The sequence below is a fragment of the Abramis brama genome (assembly GCF_963993115.1).
Source record: "Abramis brama genome assembly, chromosome: 6".
NCBI classification, from domain to species: Eukaryota; Metazoa; Chordata; class Actinopteri; order Cypriniformes; family Leuciscidae; genus Abramis; species Abramis brama.
In genome coordinates this window covers 23035612-23056673 of record NC_139968.1, presented here as the reverse complement: position 1 = coordinate 23056673, position 21062 = coordinate 23035612, and the positions used below count along the sequence as shown (strand labels likewise).

Sequence of the window (21062 nt, the reverse complement as noted above, 5' to 3'; positions counted from 1 at the left end):
ATAAGCATATGTATAATAAGCTGTCCCACTCTAAAAAAGTGCACATAAAAAACTTAATTCATATAGAAGGTCCTCTATGTAATTTGTAATCGTTTGTGTGCGTCATTTCCATTGCCTCTTATCCACTGTCGGCTGCAGACATCAGCACATCAGTGATGCGTGTGTTTATGTTTGGGAAAGGCAGAGATCCCAGACCACAATGTGTGCTCTTATTACAGTAACACTGCAGCCGTTTCCAGACACAGCTCCACAGATGGGTCAAAGGTCACTCCTGTGTTTTTATACATACAAGTGGGCCAATCTGTCATTAGAACATAAAGACATAAGGCATTATACATAAACACCACTATATAGAGAGAGAGAGTGTGTGTAGTTGAGGTTTATATATTGATTTCAATTGGCTTTCCTGTATACAGACCTCAAAGAAGAGGAAGTTGTTTACAATGAGCTGGACTGATAGCACATCAATGCTATTGATGTGTAAAGATGCATTTCCTTCTCCTTTTATGACGTTCTTGCTTTTTTTATTGGTTGTCTATGATAAGTCATGTATCGTTATTATTAAACGACTACTACCACGGAAAAACGAACAAAAAACGGGAGAAAAATCTCTCAAGCAACGCCCTGGCAACCACTGAGAACACCTTAGCAACCACATAGCAATACCATAGCAACCACTTAGAAGCCTAAGCAACAATATGCAACCCCTTAGAAAATCTTAGCATCCACATAGCAATACCATAGTAACCACTCAGAACACCTTATCAACCACCTTGCTAACCATAGCAACCACTCAGAACACCTTATCAACCACCTAGCTATGCCATAGCAACCCCTCAGAATATGTCAGCAACCACCTATCTACGCCATACCTACCAGCTAGCAATCTATAGCAATCACTTAGAAACTTAAGAAACAACATTGCAACCACTTAGAACATATTAGCATCCACATAGCAATACCATAGTAACCATTCAGAACACCTTATCAACCACCTAGCAACACCACAGCAACCACATTGCAACCCCAATAGAACACCTTAGCAACCACCTTGCTAACCATAGCAACCACTCAGAACACCTTATCAACCACCTAGCTATGCCATAGCAACCCCTCAGAATATGTCAGCAACCACCTATCTACGCCATACCTACCAGCTAGCAATCTATAGCAATCACTTAGAAACTTAAGAAACAACATTGCAACCACTTAGAACATATTAGCATCCACATAGCAATACCATAGTAACCACTCAGAACACCTTATCAACCACCTAGCAACACCACAGCAACCACATTGCAACCCCAATAGAACACCTTAGCAACGTCATAGCAACTACTCAGAAACCTAAGCAATAACATTGCAAACCTTTATAATATATTACATAGTAAACCAATATATTACATAATACATTTCCATATATGGGAAACTAGTGCTTATATTTTTCAATGTACTGCAATATATGCATTGACTATGTATGGCTATATATTAATGAATATAAAATATTTATAAATGAAGACAAAAATAGCATTACATGTAATATTAACAAAGTTTTATCCTTTATTGTGTACATATATTGCACATACATGTTCCCATATAAATGTGAATCACACATATATTCACGGAATGAGTTACATCAGATTTCTAGTTCCCAGCATGCTTTGCTTCTGACTGTTAAATCTGTTAGTTTTTAATGCTCTATTATTTTTTAATTTAAAATTAAAATTTATAAAATGATAATTACTATATTTTAAAGGTAATGACTGTGTTCTCCTCAGGACAGTGGTAGTCTCTTGACTAAAAACTATAGTACATGCAAGTGTGCTTATGCTTTTGATAACTAACTTGAAAACTTATAATGTAAATAACAAAAAATATATAAGAAATATATTACATTATATATTTCTCTATGTGTGTTTATGTTGCATAAGTAAATATATCTGCAATATAGTTACATGTGCAGTACCATATCTGATCACATATACATCTATATATTATAAAGTATATTACTGAATGTAAAATTACATACATTATGATATATTAGTAAATATAGTGTCACATATTTTTCAATATGTGAAAAGCGGCAATTCCTTATGTATTATTCAATATATTGTAATATAATATTATTATAATTAATATTATTTAATATTATTTTTAACATTATATAACACATATACTGTTAAACCATTTAATATACTGATAATTCATATATAGGAAATATATTTTCGTTACGTAAGGGATCACTCAGATCACTTTAGGAACCACCAAGCTACGCCATAGCAACCATCTAGCAATCATTTAAAAAGGAAACAACATTGCAACCTCTAAGAACACCTTGGCAATCATGTAGCAATGCCATAGCAACCCATTAGAACATCTTAGCAACCACTCAAAACACCTTAGCAACCCCTTAGTAACCATTCAGAACACCTTAGCAACCACCCTGAACAATCTAGCTTTGTAACTAAGTGTACTGCATGGGCAAACACATTCTCATTTTTCACATCTTCAGGAGAAAAATGATGTTTGAAGCTCAAAGTAACAGGAAACTTTGCTTTGCTTGAGACAGCATACGATGTCAGTGAAACATGCTGCAATGTTTATTTACTATGCACTTTTCTTCAATTTCCTTTGAACAGATTGTCTCGAAATTCAGGAAACTCATTTAGGACTTCTCATTCTCTTACCACCCCACACAAACAAATGAACGAACAAACAAAAACACACAATGTGCAGAGAGTGTACGTAAACAAGAACAAAACACTGTGAAACTGACAAAAATCTTTTAAACACAATGACCGACAATTATTTGGCAGCTGTTGGTGAACAATTGCGTTTAAATGATGCATTACATAAGTGGAAGTGACATTCCTGAGATGGTTTGATGATAACGTCTGACAGTAGCAGACACTCTTATTTCTTGCGCTACTACCAGCTGAGATGTCCCTAAATAACACTTTGATGCTATCTACATCCATATGGATACAGTTTATGGAGGCTGATCAAAAACTTGGTTGAACTCTAGCGGTATGACCACAGGTGACCATTTTGCATGCTGCAGATAATGGCCCATTACTGTGTAACGATCTCATCATCCGTGGCTTTTTTCCAGCATGATTCTGGAATGACTCACTGTAATAAGTCACTGTGAAGAAGGGTTGAGATGTGTGCTGTGGATTAATGATTTAGGATCATGTTGGGGGGAATCATATCGAAACTAGCCAGTCAGACAATAGTAGGCTACATACATATCGAAACTAGCCAGTCAGACAATACATATCGAAACTAGCCAGTCAGATAATAGCTACAGTACATACATACTGAAACGTCTCATGGTTGTAAGCTAGAAATAGGGATACTAACAGTTCAACAAGTGGGTAATAGATATTTTTGACCAAGTTAGCATTAGCATCTAGCAACTGTTAGCTGATCACACCAGCTGAAATCTTTAAACATTGATGGATGATAATACATCTCTTGTTGCCATCATTGGTTTGGTTAAAAACAAAACAAATATGGGTTAAACTGTTAGCATCTACGTTTCTTGTTTACAGCTGCCAGGCAGTGACATTTTTCGAGCTTTGCAAGATTTACTCCTGCATTTAAATGCGATTGTCACTCCACAACTTTGCATTGTGTATGTAGCCTACATAATTGATTTATCCAGTTTGGCTCTGTTCACATTGGTTTTTATCACATAAAAAGCGCAAAGTATACAGTACTTCAGTTTTTGCACGTATGCTAAGGGTACACGTATAGATAGACGCAAATTTTTAAAACTAGTACGCACACATCCTGATTTTGGCGAGTTAGACGAGCTCCTGGGTCAACATATTTTGTTGATCCTTGAAGAACGTTCCTGTCTGAAAAATTAATCTTACAACCCAACCCATAAGTTATCCCTAAAATCAGAGGGAAATGATAGGTAAATAACACTGATGTTGAAGCACCTGTCCCTGGTTGTAAGCCTAAACTTGACATAAACTGTTAACTTGTCCCTCAAATCTGATTGGTTGATTGGAATGTTGTTCCAGGATCAACAAGGATGTTGATCCAGAAACACGTTGTACTTGGTGAAATCAGATTATGCAGTGAAGAGAAGACCACAAAACATCAAAATACCAAAGATGTCAACAACAAGATACCCGCCTTGACAAACGAGGGCTTTAAACATTAAACATTTTATTGGTCATGACCTCTGGAGAGAAATAGAGCAGGCATTCAGAGATTAATCGGAATTCAGGAAGTTCAGAATAGGTCACGACCAGAAAAAGAGTTTAGTTGCAGTGAATGATGCCAGTGGCTTCTAGAAATATCTTTATTTAAAACCGAAACATTAACAACAACAATAGTAGCATGGACGTCATTAGTCAAGAGTCTTGAGGGTCACCAACTACAGATCCAGTAAACTCTTTGTTTATTATGGTTTTAATGACTGTCAAGAGCATATTTATTTATTTTTTAATGTACTTCATAGAGCACTTTGTGGATTTTCCATGGTTGGCGTTCCAATCGGTACCAAAAAGATGATGTATTTTCAACAGAGAAAACCTCAACGTCTGGGACTCTGGTTCACGTCCGCGCAAGGTCTGCAAAACAAACATTAAGCTAGGTACGGATACGGATTTGAGCATAACTCAAACCGGATTCTTCTGCTTTTCCCCCGTGTTTGGTCAGCTGGGATTGTGGAATTGTGCTCCAGCCAACTGAAATTGCAGAAGCCTGTCGATTGAGGCAAACGGGGAAATGGTGCACCACAAAAATGGAACACGATTCCAATAAATGCTAAGATTGTGACGAAAGCCACTTGCTACCACACAACCTCTTCCAAAGATAGAAAACAGACGCTTTGAACTACCTTTACACAATGCGTTACACAAGAGATAAGAGACCCAAGGCGTAATGAGGAGGACAGGGAAAAAAGAAAGATGGCAGGAAAATAGAGAGTGGGACAGAGGAGGGACGAGAGAGGCCCTGCAACTCTTTGTTAGCCACACAGGACGATCTCCAATTACCGCACAAAAGGAGCTCATTCAGGAGGCACGGACTGAACACTAGGGCTTTGCATGGGAAATGAAGACTACACGGAATGCTAAGAGGAGCTCTCCGTGCAACACTCACACACACACACATTCCCTCAGTTGCTTTGCCATTGTGGTGCCACTAAGTCCCGTTTTTTGCAGTAGCGTATATTGATTTGTTTACCTTTGCTGCCAAAATCAGTGCACACTATTTCCTCAGGAGTTTCACCATACATCCGAAAATTTCAAGTAGCGTTTGGAGACTATCATTGGACTTTCCCAACAGTTGCTGAGGCAGCTTCCTGCACACCTGAACACCTAAGTATGCACTTGGCATTGCATTGACTGTCTCTTTGTTGTTTGAGTTTATATATCCGGCAAACTCTCAAATCTAACTTTTACTTTGGGGTTTTCAGTGGAAGGATGTGTCGATGTCAATGGCATTTGTAGGGCACGCTGAACGGGACAAAGGTCAGCTACTGAGGAAGTGACTCACTCTGGCTAGCGCATCCCTTGACTGGAAGAGGATTGCATTCCACAGGCCTTTCCTGGTCACTCTAGACTTTTTCCAGGCCAACTCACAAAACAATCTGTAGTGTAATTGCACCGTGTTCATGACCTTACATTGTTTACACATTGTGTATATTCTTAATAATGCATGCTCATTACTCTTGAGGCATCTAATTCCTGACGCATCCAACAGTTTTGATATGTCTCAAATTCCCCAGGGTACGATTAAAGCAGGACTTGTCCATTCACACGTTGGATGTTGTCGTAATCGAATTCTAATGACTCACCAGTCGTATGTTCCCAAAATAATACTTATGAGATTATGTATCAGAGCGAAACCCAAGAAAGTGTGCCAGTTAAAGAATAATGGTGGAAGCTAATCAGTTTTGGTCATAATTTATTATAATGTGACTGTCGATGGAACTGTTTTGTTTTTCGTGTACTGATGCTGATGAAAAATAGTGCCTCATTTAGCCATGTTTTTAAGGCGAGTGGCTTGCGCGACAAAGCTTTCCAAGTTTGAGTCATGTCAGTTAACGAATCATGGATGAATCTACTCAGTTTTGGTCATAATTTGTTTGGTCACACTTTAGGGTCCAATTCTCACTATTAACTAACTATTAATTACGACATTTGCCTCAATAAACTCCTAATTACTGCTTATTAATAGTTAGTAAGGTCGTTTTTGAGCTTAGGTATTGGATTAAGGAATGTAGAATATGGTCATACAAAATAAGGCATTAATATGTGATCTATAAGTAATAATAAACAGCCAATATCTTAGTAATATTAATGCTAATAAGCAACTAGTTAATTGTGTGAATTGGACCCTAAACTAAAGTGTTACCATTTGTTTAATTGTGAATGTCAATGGAACTATTTAGTGTGTACATCTTTTTTTTCCCATGTACTGATATTGATGAAATATAGCGATGAAGCTTGCCTTATTTAGCCATATTTTTGTAGGCAAGTCGCTTGCGCGACAAAGCTTTCCTGAGTTGGAGGCATGTCAGTTAAGAATCGAATCAGTTTTTGGTCATAATTTGTTATAATTTTGAATGTCAATGAAACGATTTAGTATGTTCATCTTTTTTTGTTGTTGTTGTTGATGACAACAACATAGCGATGAAGCTCGTCTTAGCAATGAAGCTTAGCCGTGTTTATGAAGTGACTGGCTTGCGCAACGAAGCAAAATGTCCTAGAATTCACTGTACCAGCACAAGGATGCTAAAATACATGGCTAAAGCATTCATTATATACCTAATTCACATTCTTTGCTCTTAATCTTGTTGCATTAGCGGTAAAAGGCTAGCTGAAATTTCCCCAATGGCCAATTTTTCTGAACACACATTGCTTGGATGCAAATCATTATTATTAAGTCCAAACTCGTAAGTTGGAACATTTCGTGAGGATTTGAAGGTTCCAAGAGTTGTCAGTTGGTCACATGACTTCATGACACGCACACTACTCTGGATCAGTGGAAAGCACATGTTTTCTCTTCCTCTACATTCTAGTCCCACTGGTTATTAGTAGCTATTCAGAGCGCCATGCTGTCAGCTATGTATAACCTAGAGGGATGATTACGGAGAAAAAGGTGGGGAGTGAAAACACAACAGACCCCAAAAAAAGACATTCTTCAGTATTCCCCTGACACGTCTGCCTCACAGCGACGACGTACGCAAAGAGCCAGAGACTTCCCACTGAGAATCGTGGGAGAAGGCAGTGGCCACTGGGGGAATATTCATGCCCGGAGCACAGGAATAGGAAACAGGGGGCGTTCTTCCTGTTATTGGTTTATTTAAACATATCTAGGCATTATCAGCTATTTATTGTTTGTAGATATTTGTATGGATGCAGAGAGGACTGAGTAAAAGGGGGTTTTGTATTGGTTTAATATAATAAACTGGACGTTCCTGTCATAACGATAGCGACAGAAGATAAACTGTCATGTATGCTAATAATTTATCGCTAAGAAAACAAACTTGGTAAGTCCTGAGATACGTCATGACCTGAATTACTGAATTAGAAGCAAATATCTTAATTGTTTCTCCAAGACACCATTGATTGAAGGCAGATAAAATTGAGATATTTAAAAAGAGATCTCAACAATGTCTGAAACTGTGCTCAGTCAGACTCCAAGTCTACACTCAAAAGTCTTATAAACATTCAATATATTATTTCTCCTAGACCAAATTATACTCCTGCTTTAGGTCAATAATTGTCTCAAAAATGTCTATATATATTTTGAACAGAATATATACATATACACATAATTTGTATAATTTCTAATAAAATTTCAGATTTTGCCGGTTAAATGTGACCCGGACATGTTTTCGTGACATTCACCCAATTAGTTCCCACCAAGACAAATTTCGAAGTCACATCAGTGATTTGATTTAGGCCTATTGGTCCAAAGAAACCCCAAATTCCCACCCCTTCACGCCTATCTCAACCTCTCCTCTGGTAATCTAGTGGCACCAGGTCCTCTGAGCTGATGTTGAGGTGGTACAACCAGACCCTGGCACTGACAAACAGTTAATTTTGCTGCAGGAACCCTCTCTCTTGCCACAGTCCAACCAGATTGGCCCTTTCTGCTGGGACAATTTGCTACTGGCTGACTGGGTCCAAACAAAACCAGGGAAAAGGGAGATGGGTACAAAGGGGGGATCCCAGTGGAAGCTGGCATCGTTCCTCGTCCAGAGAGGAGCTCAATGCCCCTTATACACACACAGGGCATCAACAGAAACATTACATAATGTTGCACTCAGAAATCAGTGGAAAAATTAGAGCTGTTTCTCACTCGGGATTGGGAACTAACGTGGGATTTTTGTAAAAATGTTTCAAAATTTTTTGGGTCAATTTTATATATGCTCATACTGCATAAATTAAAGAAATTAAGCAGAGTTTTAAAGAAATATGCAACGGAAAAAAGTACATGTTCGGTTCCTCCAGTATGCCTTAGAAGTACATGACAAGTATGCAAGATCCAGGCGCCTCATTCCTTCCTTCCTTCCTTTTTCCCCCTTCTCCTCTCTCTCTCCCACCCCCAATTTTCCCACCATTTGCGCAAAGTAAATTCTCATTAAGAACCAAATTGTTTTCAGATGCTGGCCTGGTCCGGTTGCCATAGCAACGAGCTGGGAGGCAGCGAGCGGCGCTGGCAGTGGAATGGACAGCACCGGATCCAAAGCCCACAGTGCAAAAAAAAACCCCTCTCTTTGCCAGGCTCCACTAAGCCCATTCTGCCTGGCACAATGCAGACTGACGGAATCCATTCTGCTCTTTACAAATGGTGAGGAAGCTCCACTGGAGAGGCCTCGAGACGAGTCATATGTTTTCACACATACCTCAGTCTGAGATGTGCTTAACACGTCAGTTTGAGTGAGGCAAACAACGACGCCTCTTAGTAAATAGATCAATATGCATAACAACGACAATGTACTTGTATGACAATAAAGCACTACCATACTATACTAAAAAAAAAGTCCTTTCTTTTACTCTTCACTACTATATTTTACTCTACTATACTTTAGAAATATATTTACTCTACATTATCTGCATTTTAAAGTATTCTACTCTTTTTTTATTTACTGTTTTATTTTACTTGCACTACTCTAAAATTAAAAATAAAGGTGCTGTCAAATCGATTAACGGCGATGTATGTGTATATATATTATTATATTTATATATATATATATATATATATATATGTATATGTGTGTGTGTATACTGTACACACACACATATATATTTATATATATATATATATATATACACACACATATATATATATATATATATATACACATATAAACAAATATACACACATATGTATACTGTATATGTGTGTATATGTATACACAGACATGCACACACTCAGACATACAGTATATATGTAATATATATATAATAATATATATACACACACACACACACACACATATATATATATTATGTAAAAAAAAGTTTGTTATATGTGATTAATCGCGGTTAATCAAATTGACAGCACTAAAGATTAAAAATAAAATAGTACAGAAAAAATATGAAAAATATATTTCAATCATTTTGAACACAAAAGTTTTGCGTTCCCCCAAGAAATTTTGCGTTCGCTCAATAAACCTTTGCGTTCCCCCAATAAACTTTGCGTATGCTTGCAAAACCTTTGCGTTCCCCCAAGAAAATGCATTTACTCGCAGAAAGTTTGCGTTTGCTTGCAAAATGTTTGCTTTCCCTTGCCAAACTTTTGCGTTCATCCAAGAAACGTTTTTTTTTTTTAGATTTCCAGAAGGAGCTGTGCTTGATTTGAAATAGCTTCCTGGAGGCGTGGCCAAGATGGCCACCAAGTGACTTTCTCAGTTCATATGGATTAGTTTTACGATCTCTTTATGAACTTTTTGAAGTGTCAAAGTGTTAATTTAGGGACATAAATCTCTTTGATTTTATTAAATACCTTCATTTGTTTAGAAGATTTACGAATGCCTTACAGGTTTGGGTGTACAAAACCACCCTTTACATGAGGGTGAGTAAATGATGATATAATTTTCCTTTTTGGGTGAACTAACCCTTTAAGGGACTTTGTCCAATCAAGTGTACTTTCCTAAATAAAACAGATAGACCTAAATAATTATGTCAATCAGCACAGCCTGAAAAATCTGACATGACTTTGTTGGACTTCAAGTTCAATGGGGGTGGAAACCAGATGGTCCATGAGCCTTTAGGGCTTGTAAGCCTTATATTTAGATTAAGACCTTTGACTGCACTCTGTGTTCATTCATTACAGGTATCAGCTGTCTGTAACAAAAGGTCCTCACCCTAATTCACAGCCTATTAACCTACAAATAAAACGGGTCAAGCTCATGGTCCGCTAAACCATGGTTATTAAGTACCATGGATGTATCCCAAATCACATTATGAGTCATAGAACAGCTTCACACAGTCATACATACAACCCATAGACAACAAGGGAATTATTTTCACATTATTATTATTATCATTATTATTAAGATTTATGCTATTTTTCCAAACGATCCAAACAATCATAAATCCATAAACAGTCATGAAAAACACCCTGGAATCTGCAACATAGTAAAAGTGCTGCACAAAACATAAATCAACAACACATAAAGTAATAAAAAAGTTGCATTCTATGGTTTTTGGGGAAGATTGTGTGCACATTTTTCTTCAGAATGTTTCTCTGCAATTTGAGGGTGAAACTGATGGCTTTACAGAGTAAACAAACAGCAAACAGCACAGTAAATAGCCCTGGACTTGGCAATCATTCATCATTTTGCACTAAACTACACAATATGGTTGAAATTCCACAATGTCTGAATATGTGGTTTTAAGGTTAGAGAGAGTTCACCCATTAAACACCTAGAATTTATTCTAAATCAATGTTTTGTGAGCTGTGTGGAAATTATAGGTCACACAAAGAAACATATGTGCTAAAATAACAAAAATGCAAGTAAAACAGACATTTCAATTTAGTTAGTATAGGTTATACCTGCTCAGTATAAACTACACTAATATTAATGATGATATTTGTTTATATACACCTTTCTATGATATATTTTAATATAGCCTATACATAGGTATATATAGGTTTTTAATAAAGTATATATTCAAATATATTATAATACAATCGTAAAATATGAACAAATATTACAATTTATATTTATTATTTTAACTTTAAAATATCTTAATGGCAATTATTAACTGTGCACCACATCCTAGACGCAATAAATGTGAATTTAAATGAACGTCTAGTTCACTCCAGCTTATTCTGTTTCTATGGTTACAGCACGCGACATTGTCGTGAAGTACTCTATGCTTTACGGCAGTGGTTGTCAGTAGCTCCATGTGGCACCATGTGAGTGCTGAATAACAGTGAAACTCAATGTATTCTGGAAGCTTTTTAGTGTCTGATAAAAGATCGCAAAACAGTATATTGACAGACAACTCGTATCCATTCTTTAAAGCGCTCCTTAATGTGTTCTTTTGCGATTTAGCCTTTTAGCGACGGGTAACGGTGAAACCTGCTGTGTTCTCTGATCTAGAGATGTTGTATTTCATCGGTCTCGGGCTGGGCGATGCTAAAGACATCACTGTCAAAGGTTTAGAGATCATCCGACAGTGTAGTCGCGTTTATTTGGAGGCTTACACGTCCATACTGACCGTCGGGAAGGAAGCTTTGGTATGTGGATCATTATTAGGTCTGAATCTTGACGGATGACAGCTCGATATATATCTCGATGAAGGCTATGATTGCATTTTGAAATATTGCTGTAATTTGAGACCTAAGATGGAGAGATAGCACTCACGTGCCAGGAATATGCAGGTTGATGACAAATGATGCTTGGAATGATCTAAAAAAAAAATTAAAATTAAAACTAGATTAAAACACATGCCATGAAATGTGATATTTGTATTCATTACTTTTTCAAATATTTCTGAAAAGGTTTATTCCATATTCTACAAAAAATACAACAAAATAAGAATTAAGTACTAATTTCATAAACGTTTTTAAACATATTTTTCAAGGCTAAAAATGCATGAATCATGAACATTAAGAATATATTTTTTGGTTACTCAGTTTGACCTGAACTAGCCGTGGCTTTTCAAAATATAAAAGGTCAAAATATGTGATATTTTTAAGGACTTTACTGACTCTCTGTGATGTCATTTCCTGTATAATAGTTTTCTTGTCACTTGACAACAAAATGACTTCCTGCATGTTGGTTACCCCATACTAACTGATTTGGCAGACAAAAGTTTTTCTGATAATAAGTATTTTGTAAGCAGTGATAATATAAGGTTATGCAACCGTACTTAACCCAATATTTCATTTTTATTCTAATTATTATTTTTTTAATAAAAAAAAAAAATGTGTACACCACTTTGACATTCTGGACTATTTCGGAGTGTTGGCCCCACAAAAATATCAGAAGTAATATGAATTTTTTTCCCTTTGCTTTCATGGTTTGTTTCAACTATCCAATAAGAAATTCAATTATATTTATTTTTATTATTTTTATTTTGAATCATATAAATTATACTTACAAATATAATGTTATTAAATTATTATATTTGTCTGCAAAATTAATATCAAAAATTTAAGCCTAAAGTGCTTAAAGTGCAACACTGATATGAAAACCCACATATGAAACATTTGAATCATCTGAAATATTGATGTATTTCTGCTGCCGTTGCTTTCTGTCTCAGGAGAAGTATTATGGGCGCGAGTTGCTGCTGGCAGACAGAGACATGGTGGAACAACAGGCAGATGAGATCCTGAAGGGAGCAGATGTCAGTGATGTGGCGTTCCTGGTGGTTGGTGATCCTTTTGGGTAAAACTAACAAACTACTTCAAAATCATATTAAAGACATATTTGATCCATATGTACAACTGCAAACTTGACCTGAACTAAAACATCCGGTCAGACTGTTGAGGAGGATTTACTCTCAACAATACAGTTGGCAACTTTCATTTGTGGTTTCTGTGCGTATTTGTCATGAGTTTTGAGTCACTCTGACGTTGCCATCACTTAAACCACAATTACCACAAGTGCAATGACTTAACAGGAAATTTTAATTCAGATGTTGCACAGGCTTTTATAGGAAAGCTTTGTCACAAGCCTATCCAATTCATATTTCATCATAAAATGAAAAAATTGTTTGGTTCATTTTGATTCTGATAATGCCCTTGAGTACAATCAAGTGCACTTATTTCCCTTTCAACCAAAAGTATAAAAAAACTACAAAAAACCCATCAGAATACACTTCCTACAGCCTAATTGTAGATAAATAATGTAAATGTTTCCTATTATTCAGAATATTTGAACCACGGAGTGGTTGAGCACCAATGCTCTGGGCTGCAATGTTATCGGTCTTACGATTAGTGGGATGTGGATGCCTGAGGTCTGGGTACTTTGGGAACTCTCCAGAAGAGATGAGCTAATTACGCCACACTTTCCCGTCTCTATCGTTTCTAGTCACGGTTGCGAAGTGTTTGGCTCCAGCGTTTTTCCATCCAAACCACCAAAACCCACAAAGCTGGGAGGAGGGATGGGGGTCTGTCTCCTCATTTTCCTGCACTTAAGAACGTGTGGGTTTAATACAATTTAATGAGATATTCAAGATCGAAAAGGATAAGCGTTTGTGGCGCAATTTGGATTACTTCCAAATTTTAAACCGCACAACACATTAGTAAGAAAAGATGTCGACAAGTAGCCAATCTGCGGTTGGCGAGTATTTTGGATTATACCATGGTCTGGGTGAATACTCGATTCTGATTGGCTGCAGGGTGTCCATTAAAAAGTGATAGAGGACACCTAGTAAAGGAGTTCTGGTGAAACTGACTGTTTACCATTCGAAATTAATAAATAAATGCGCTGGCTACATCAGCTGTGAGTAACCATAGCAACAGGCAGTAAACTGAAGGGTTCTACGAGCTGAGCGGACTATAAATATCTCCGGTTGCTAAATAAACCGTCAGGCGTAACCAGGGTTACGCCTAAAGTTTGTAAAAACTTTAGATTTCGATTGTAAAACTAATTAAAATATAATCTAATGTTTTAAAAATGTGTTATTTGGCAAGTGACCATGGTATAAGCGGGTTAATGCCCTTCGGCGGAGGCAACCGTCTCACCGTCGTCCATTAATACCTGACAATGGACACCTCGTCGGGCATTAACCCTTACTTAATGTACGCTAAAAAATAAATACATTTTTGCTTCTCTCCAGGGCCACAACTCACAGCGACCTGGTTCTGCGAGCGCTGAATGCTGGGATACAGTATCGCGTTATCCACAACGCCTCCATCATGAACGCGGTGGGCTGCTGTGGATTGCAGGTACGTTTACCGCTGTTTGGCGGATTTTCACAGGCGAAATCCAGTCATTTCAATAGGAATCTACGAATTGTGAATTTCGTGTCAGGGTGAGATATTTCCCCACGAACTGGTTCAAATCGGTCATGCAAATTAGCTGCGCTGACCAACAAAAAGCTGCTTGGTTTGAAATTGACGCCTTTGTCAGTTGTGCTTCATACATCGCTACACAAAAGTTTTCCGAAATGTCGCTGATGTGACCGCACCTTCCCCGTGGTGTCATTGTCAACATGTACTTTCCAGAGAACGTAATTTGCTATTGCGCATCATTCGTGCCCAGTCTCTCGTGAAAATGATCAAACGGCATTACGGCCTTTGTGCTGTAGGCGTCCCAGCGGAGTCTATCAACGAAGCCTTGTGGCCATCAATAACAGCCCCCTGTATTGACCTGTCAGGGCAGCTTTGTGTACCAAGAGGCCCCAGATGCCGCCCTAAGCTCACGATGGGCATTTTCAGTTGATCTGAGATCAGTGGCGCCATTTCTAAAGGATATTATTTAGGTAGGAAAAGCAGGTCCTAAATCATCTACCGCAGCTGCCGCTCTCATCTACTGAGGGATTTGGTAGGTTAACACACACTTTGCAATTACTGTTTTGGGTGCAGATTAAGATGCGCCAATTGGACTCAATCAACAAATAGGGATGCCAGAAAAAAGCATGACATTCCCCAACCCATGTGCGTAACTATCTGTTACCCAAAACATGAATTATTGTATTAGAAGGATTGGTTTTGTTCTACTTCCCCATGACTAGGTAGTGGATTCTGTATGACGGTCTTAAGTAATAACGAAGTGGAAGTAGCGACAGATCTTTTCCTCTGTAAGACGGATCTGAATGCGAGCTTACAGTCGATTGTAAGAAAGGGACGGAGTTTAACCTGACAAAATGATTGGAGGAGTCCAGCATACATCACTAGAGTGAAGTCTGACGTTTTGACGGATCATTACAAATTACGAGGTCAAAACTAAATTTTAACAATGAAACATGCAAAAAAATTATATTTCATGCTGAATTCAAATGGATATTTAACATGAAAAATGTATCTTCTGTCCTCATTTCATTCCAAACCTGAATGACTTCCTTTTACTGAACACAAAAGATATTTTGAAGAATGTTTCAAACGTTCAACTGTTCATACAATTAAAGTCAATGGGGTCCAAAACAACAACATTGGACCCCATTGACTTTAATTGTATGGACAGTTAGGGTTAGGGTTAGGGTTTTTTTAGACAAAAAAAACACATTTTTCAAAATATCTTCTTTACTTAGACTTGCAAAATCATCAGCATGCTAAAACCTACTGAGCCCCACACATAACGTGACAAAAAAATATGTAGTGGGCATGAATTTAGAATTGGTTGACAATTGGCTGGCTGGGCCATTTTGTGGCCACGTTTTCTTAAATAATTCCCTCGTTTTAGTTATATTGTTCGACAAACATATTAATTAATTCCCTTGTTTAGTTGAATTGAGTCCACATTGTACTAAATTGTTCCCACGTTTTAATTTAATTACACCATTTCCACAATTTAACTAAATTTACAAGTCAGGAACAAATTCCTGATTTTTGGTTACGATACCTTGTTTTTTCCCCCCAACATATCATGTGCGGCACCTCGTAAAAACTCTCCATGAAGTTGTGACTCTAAATTTCATCCCTTTAAATCATCACTACTGAATTTATTAGAGCTAAACAAAAATAAATGCATCTAGGTCACTAGTCTACCTAAACTAACCGATTAGGTTGGATGTTTGATGACTTCATCCCTATCTATGTGTTGGGTCCAGTGTTATTTTAGAACATCAAGTTAAACAAATTGAAAATGAGTAATGTTGGTAACTAGCTTAATTAAAATAATAGTAAAAATGTAAAATTTCAGTTAACAATTGTTTTATGGTTTTAGTTTCAGTTATCTATAATAACCCTGGTTGGGTCATATCGGACTAATATGTGCTTTACAAGGTCTGTAGAACGTAAAGTAACCGTAATGACACTTTGTTGTGTCAGCTGTGTGGCACTCTAGTGTTTACAATGATGTCATGCTTACTGAATAACAGGAAGCACCTTGTCGCTAAAACGGAGCTGAAAATTGTCTACATTAACACACTGAAGCATAGATGCTGTGCGAGTAAATTAAATCTGAACGTGATTGCGTTTTCCTCCTTAGCTCTACAACTTTGGTGAGACAGTGTCCATTGTGTTTTGGACGGACACGTGGAGACCCGAGAGCTTCTATGATAAGATCAAGAAGAACAGGGATATGGGCCTGCACACGCTGTGCCTGCTGGGTAAGCACTTCCTTCAAGTCTTTGTGAACGTGATGTTATATTTAGATAAGAAAGTTATATGGTGTCGTACGATTGGCATGCTCTCCGGTCTGTCCCGTAGCTCACATGTCCCCAAGCAATTATCCAAGCATGCATGTTTGTTGCATCTTTAATAGTCACTGTAGCAATGAATGTGTCAAAACCAGATGCGACGACTCGCGTATTTTGACGTCCCGTCAAATAGGCTTTTCCCTTCAGGGGGCACATTAAACTTGGACCCGTTGCAAATGCTTCGGTACCCCCAAGGCAGATGGTAGCAAATAAATTACGTTTAAATCTGTGTGCCGTAGAGATTTCCAGCCAACTCTCAATAAACCCCCAAAAGTACCAGTGGGATTTCCCAGTGGAAGGCGTCTTTGGTAATTAATGTTGGTAAAATCGAAGTCTACGGATTGATGGTCGTGTCTCATTGGCTGGTGGGGCCAGAGGAGGTGTGGTGGGAGTCCCCAGGTGCTTCCCAGCTGAGGACTCTGAGAGCAAGAGCGAGGACCAAAATGAGCAAGACAGGGATCAGTGTTATTAACCTCATTATTCAAAAGCAAACAGAGGGAGGCGGGGATCGGACACCCCCCCTTCCACCCTTGGCCGCAAGTGCGCTTATCTAACACAATAACCCGCAGACACAACAAAAGCGCACACACAGACAAAACACAAAGACTATACGCTGCATCCATTCATCATAATGTTGCTAACAAGACATGGGCTATTTATCAAGCTGGCAAATATTGGTCAATTTATTTGTTGATGTTTCTAAATTATTTTCAAAATAAGATTTGGAAATCTAAAAAAATCTAGGCAAATACAGCGTCTACTCCCAACATAGTCAGATCATTGTTTCAAATTTTGGCATGCTACACAGCAACTACAGCCATTATTTTATTTTTTATTAATTACGAATTTTATGTCAATATTCAGATTTTTGTTTATTCCCCCAAATATAATGTCTTAATAATGATTTTTATGTACATTTTCTGGTATCTAGCTTACTAATTTAAATAATCTTTTTCAAAGTTGGAAGGTAAAAAACTTTGAAGTAAAAACGCTTTGCTATTCTAAAATGCATTCAAAAGAAAGTAGCAAACAAAGTAATAGTCCTATTTGACTGTAGCCGAAGTCTAGCCTTGAACTTTCAGCTGATTGCTGTAATTCATGAACATTTTGAGGTTAACATCGATGCTTTCGGTGTAGACATGGTGTGAGAACATGACTGGTCATGATTTGTACATTTGTCTTTGCTTTGTTCTCAATATGGGCCTCTCTCAGGTGCAGTCTGAAAATGTACTTAACTCCAGACTGCGTGGGGTTAACAGCCCCAGATGGAGGGGCGACCTACTATTTATGATGTGACAGTAACATCCAGAGAGGCCTAGTTTATAAAACCCAAGCTTATTGTATCGTACGGCACTTACAACTCCCCTATTTCGCAGATATCAAAGTCAAAGAGCAGACCATGGAGAATTTAATGAGGTAAGACTCTCACTTTCTGATTTTCTGTGGGGATGAGGGGGTTCTGCTGATTTATATCAAGTCTGTGGTGCTTTTCCGGGAGGGTCGATTTGTGGTTTGCAGCAGACATTGAGTTAACATTCATGCGAGTTGCAGGGGGGCACACTGGTTGAGCTGGAAAAAAATAACAACAGTAAAAACTGTGGCAGCTTGTTTGACTTGGACGCATGATATGTTATCATGGACCTTCCCTGGGCCGCCTCCAGAACTGCCACATTATAATTTTCCCATCTGAAGCCTTCAGAAATGTTTTATCGGCAATAGGGAACTTCATCCTCTGCTTTCAAACTTGAACTCCAAGTCTTTCCGAAAAACCTTCACTGGTGTTGAACTTGAGTTATTTCTCCTCATAGAAGATGGCTGTTAACTCCTTGCTCTCTCCTTGGTGTCCTATAATTATCTCCCCCCATGGTTGCGCACTTTGTGTAATTTTATATCCAATCCACATAAACCCCAAATGGGTTTTAGTGTTCCACTATGTACGCTATAAGGAGACGAGCATTAGGCCTGGTGCGTGTTCACTGTTCAAGGCTGGAAAGTGTGCTAATGTCTCCCAGATTTATTGGCACTGTTGTACCATTACTCGGAAATGGAATAACCATATGCTGCATGATTTTGGTCACAGTCAGATGCTTGTCCAGTGAGGTTGATGCCCTTCACTGCAGGGAGGGGGAAACGGCCCCAAAAAGAAATTCAAAGCATGTTTCCAGCTTCTTCAAGTTGACTGGTTTCATCAAGGATGGATGGCTAGTGCACCTTAAGTAAAGCATGCAAAGTATTTTACTTCAAAGCTCAGATGTAAATTGCATTAATGGGCATCTTCTTGCTCAGGGTTCTGGGACCAACTGCAACTTCAAGTTACCTGCGCATTAACAGCTCAGATCTAATTTCAAGACTGTCAGGGATTGAGACAAATGAATAGAAGACACCAGACACTTCTGCTCACTTTAAAGTTTACAAGTCCACTTTGTTTCCAGGGGTCGAAAGATTTACGAACCTCCCAGGTACATGACTGTCGCTCAGGCAGCTGAGCAACTCCTGGAGATTCTACAGAACAGACGGGATCGTGGCGAGGAACTGGGTAAGAAACTCTCGCAAACCTTTCTGAATTGCATGAAAACCTAAAATGAACTCTGTGGTTGAACCATCTGGACGTCTGGCCAGCTTGAGACACTGGCAAGCATTGACGGAAAATTGAATTAGATTTGATTGAAAGCTGTTTTCATAGGTTTATCCTATGTTCTTTCTTTCAATGCAGCAATGACTGAAGACACAGTGTGTGTTGGTCTGGCTCGGGTCGGAGCCGAGGATCAGGCCATCCGTTCCGGGACGCTGCGTGAGTTGGCCTCCTGTGACCTGGGAGGACCACTTCACTCAATGATCATCAGTGGACACCTTCACCCTCTGGAGGTGGACATGCTGAAACTCTTCAGCGGTCCCGAGGGATTGAAGACCTTGAAGATGACTGATAGTTCCACATACATTTCCTGATATCCAAGAAGCTTGTGGTCCTGAAGAGAAAGGTTCACTTCCCAGGACAAGTGGACAGAAGTTGGTCCACATGAGAGGCCAGAGAATTCCAGATCAAAGTTTACCACTTTAACCTTCAAGCACCGGTCGGGCCAGAGTTGCAGAAGATTTAGATTGGGAGTGGGATGGTTATTTTGATGTGTGGCAGTCATGTTCGTGCTGTCAAAAAAATAAATTATGGAATTATAATAGAGGAAATGGAAAAGGTTATTGTGGACCAACTGCATCTGGGTTGCATTAGTGCCTATGAAATTGAGCTTTCTTCAAAATTGGCATCATGTTTCTGTACCAAGAGCCTTTCTTAATGGAACTTTCTCAGTAAGAATGTAAATAAGATAAAAGTGAATTCTGAGATTCTTTTGAGCATGTACCCACCCATGTCATAATGGATGAAGATCGATTTTCATACAATAAAGACACTAATTTCGTCGCCACTGATTACATCAACGCTCAACATGTAGTTTGACTGTTTTCATCTACATCTGTGGTTTTGCTTGTGATCTCTCATTTCATTTCTGTCAGCATGAATTGCATAGAAAGTGAGCCAAGCAATTGTTAAACAATCTTTTGCCTCTTTCTGGTTTGTTTATATAAAGTCAGATTCATAAAACAATTATTGTTTCAAATGAAGGTTATGTGCCGAAAGGGCACATCTTTAAGGAAAAAAACTAGGGGAAAAAGTGGTGGTGTTGTTTTTATGTGATGAATTGTTTGAAGAAAAGTTTTCTAACCACCAAATATTCTTCAGATATATTTGATAGTTTTTAAGAACTTGCGTTGTCATGTTAGGCCATTTTTTTCTCTTTTTTATAGAACAGTTTTATATTTCCAGTTAACATTATTTTAAGAAGTAACTGGTTGAAACTGGTTCTGTGATAACACCCTCAAGAATATCCTGTGTTTCTCAAAGAAACATGGTTTATTCTTACAAAGGAGAAATTTCAGTGTAAAATTGTCTTTATACCCTTTCAGTGGTAGGGTTGAAAACACTGCTTTCAACCCATCTGTGAACAATATTGTGGTTCATGAATATTTTACCTAACATTAAAGCAATTTTATATATATGAAGATACAATCTAACATGTTGGTGCAATTTGAATAGCTTGGTAAAAATAAGGTTTAACAATTGGTTTGACACTTTAATGTGATATTGTCCTGAAACTCATAACCTCAAAATACATAATTGGATCATTCAAAAGCAACCAAACATTTTCATATATGTCCTTTCTTCAACCTATTGCAGAACAATATTTTTTTTGTTTTGCTTAGATTTATAATTAC

At 38.0% G+C, this 21062-nt stretch overlaps 1 protein-coding gene across 1 annotated transcript; it reads left to right on the top strand.

Moving 5' to 3' along the window:
• Nucleotides 1–11357: 11357 nt before the first annotated feature.
• On the top strand, nt 11358–20222 carry dph5 (diphthamide biosynthesis 5). The gene is made up of 7 exons (XM_084116011.1): nt 11358–11724; nt 12753–12877; nt 14274–14382; nt 16586–16706; nt 18173–18212; nt 19229–19332; nt 19510–20222. The coding sequence occupies exons 1-7, from the start codon at nt 11590–11592 to the stop codon at nt 19740–19742; spliced, it is 867 nt and encodes a 288-aa protein (XP_083972137.1). The 5' UTR covers nt 11358–11589; the 3' UTR covers nt 19743–20222.
• Nucleotides 20223–21062: the final 840 nt, after the last annotated feature.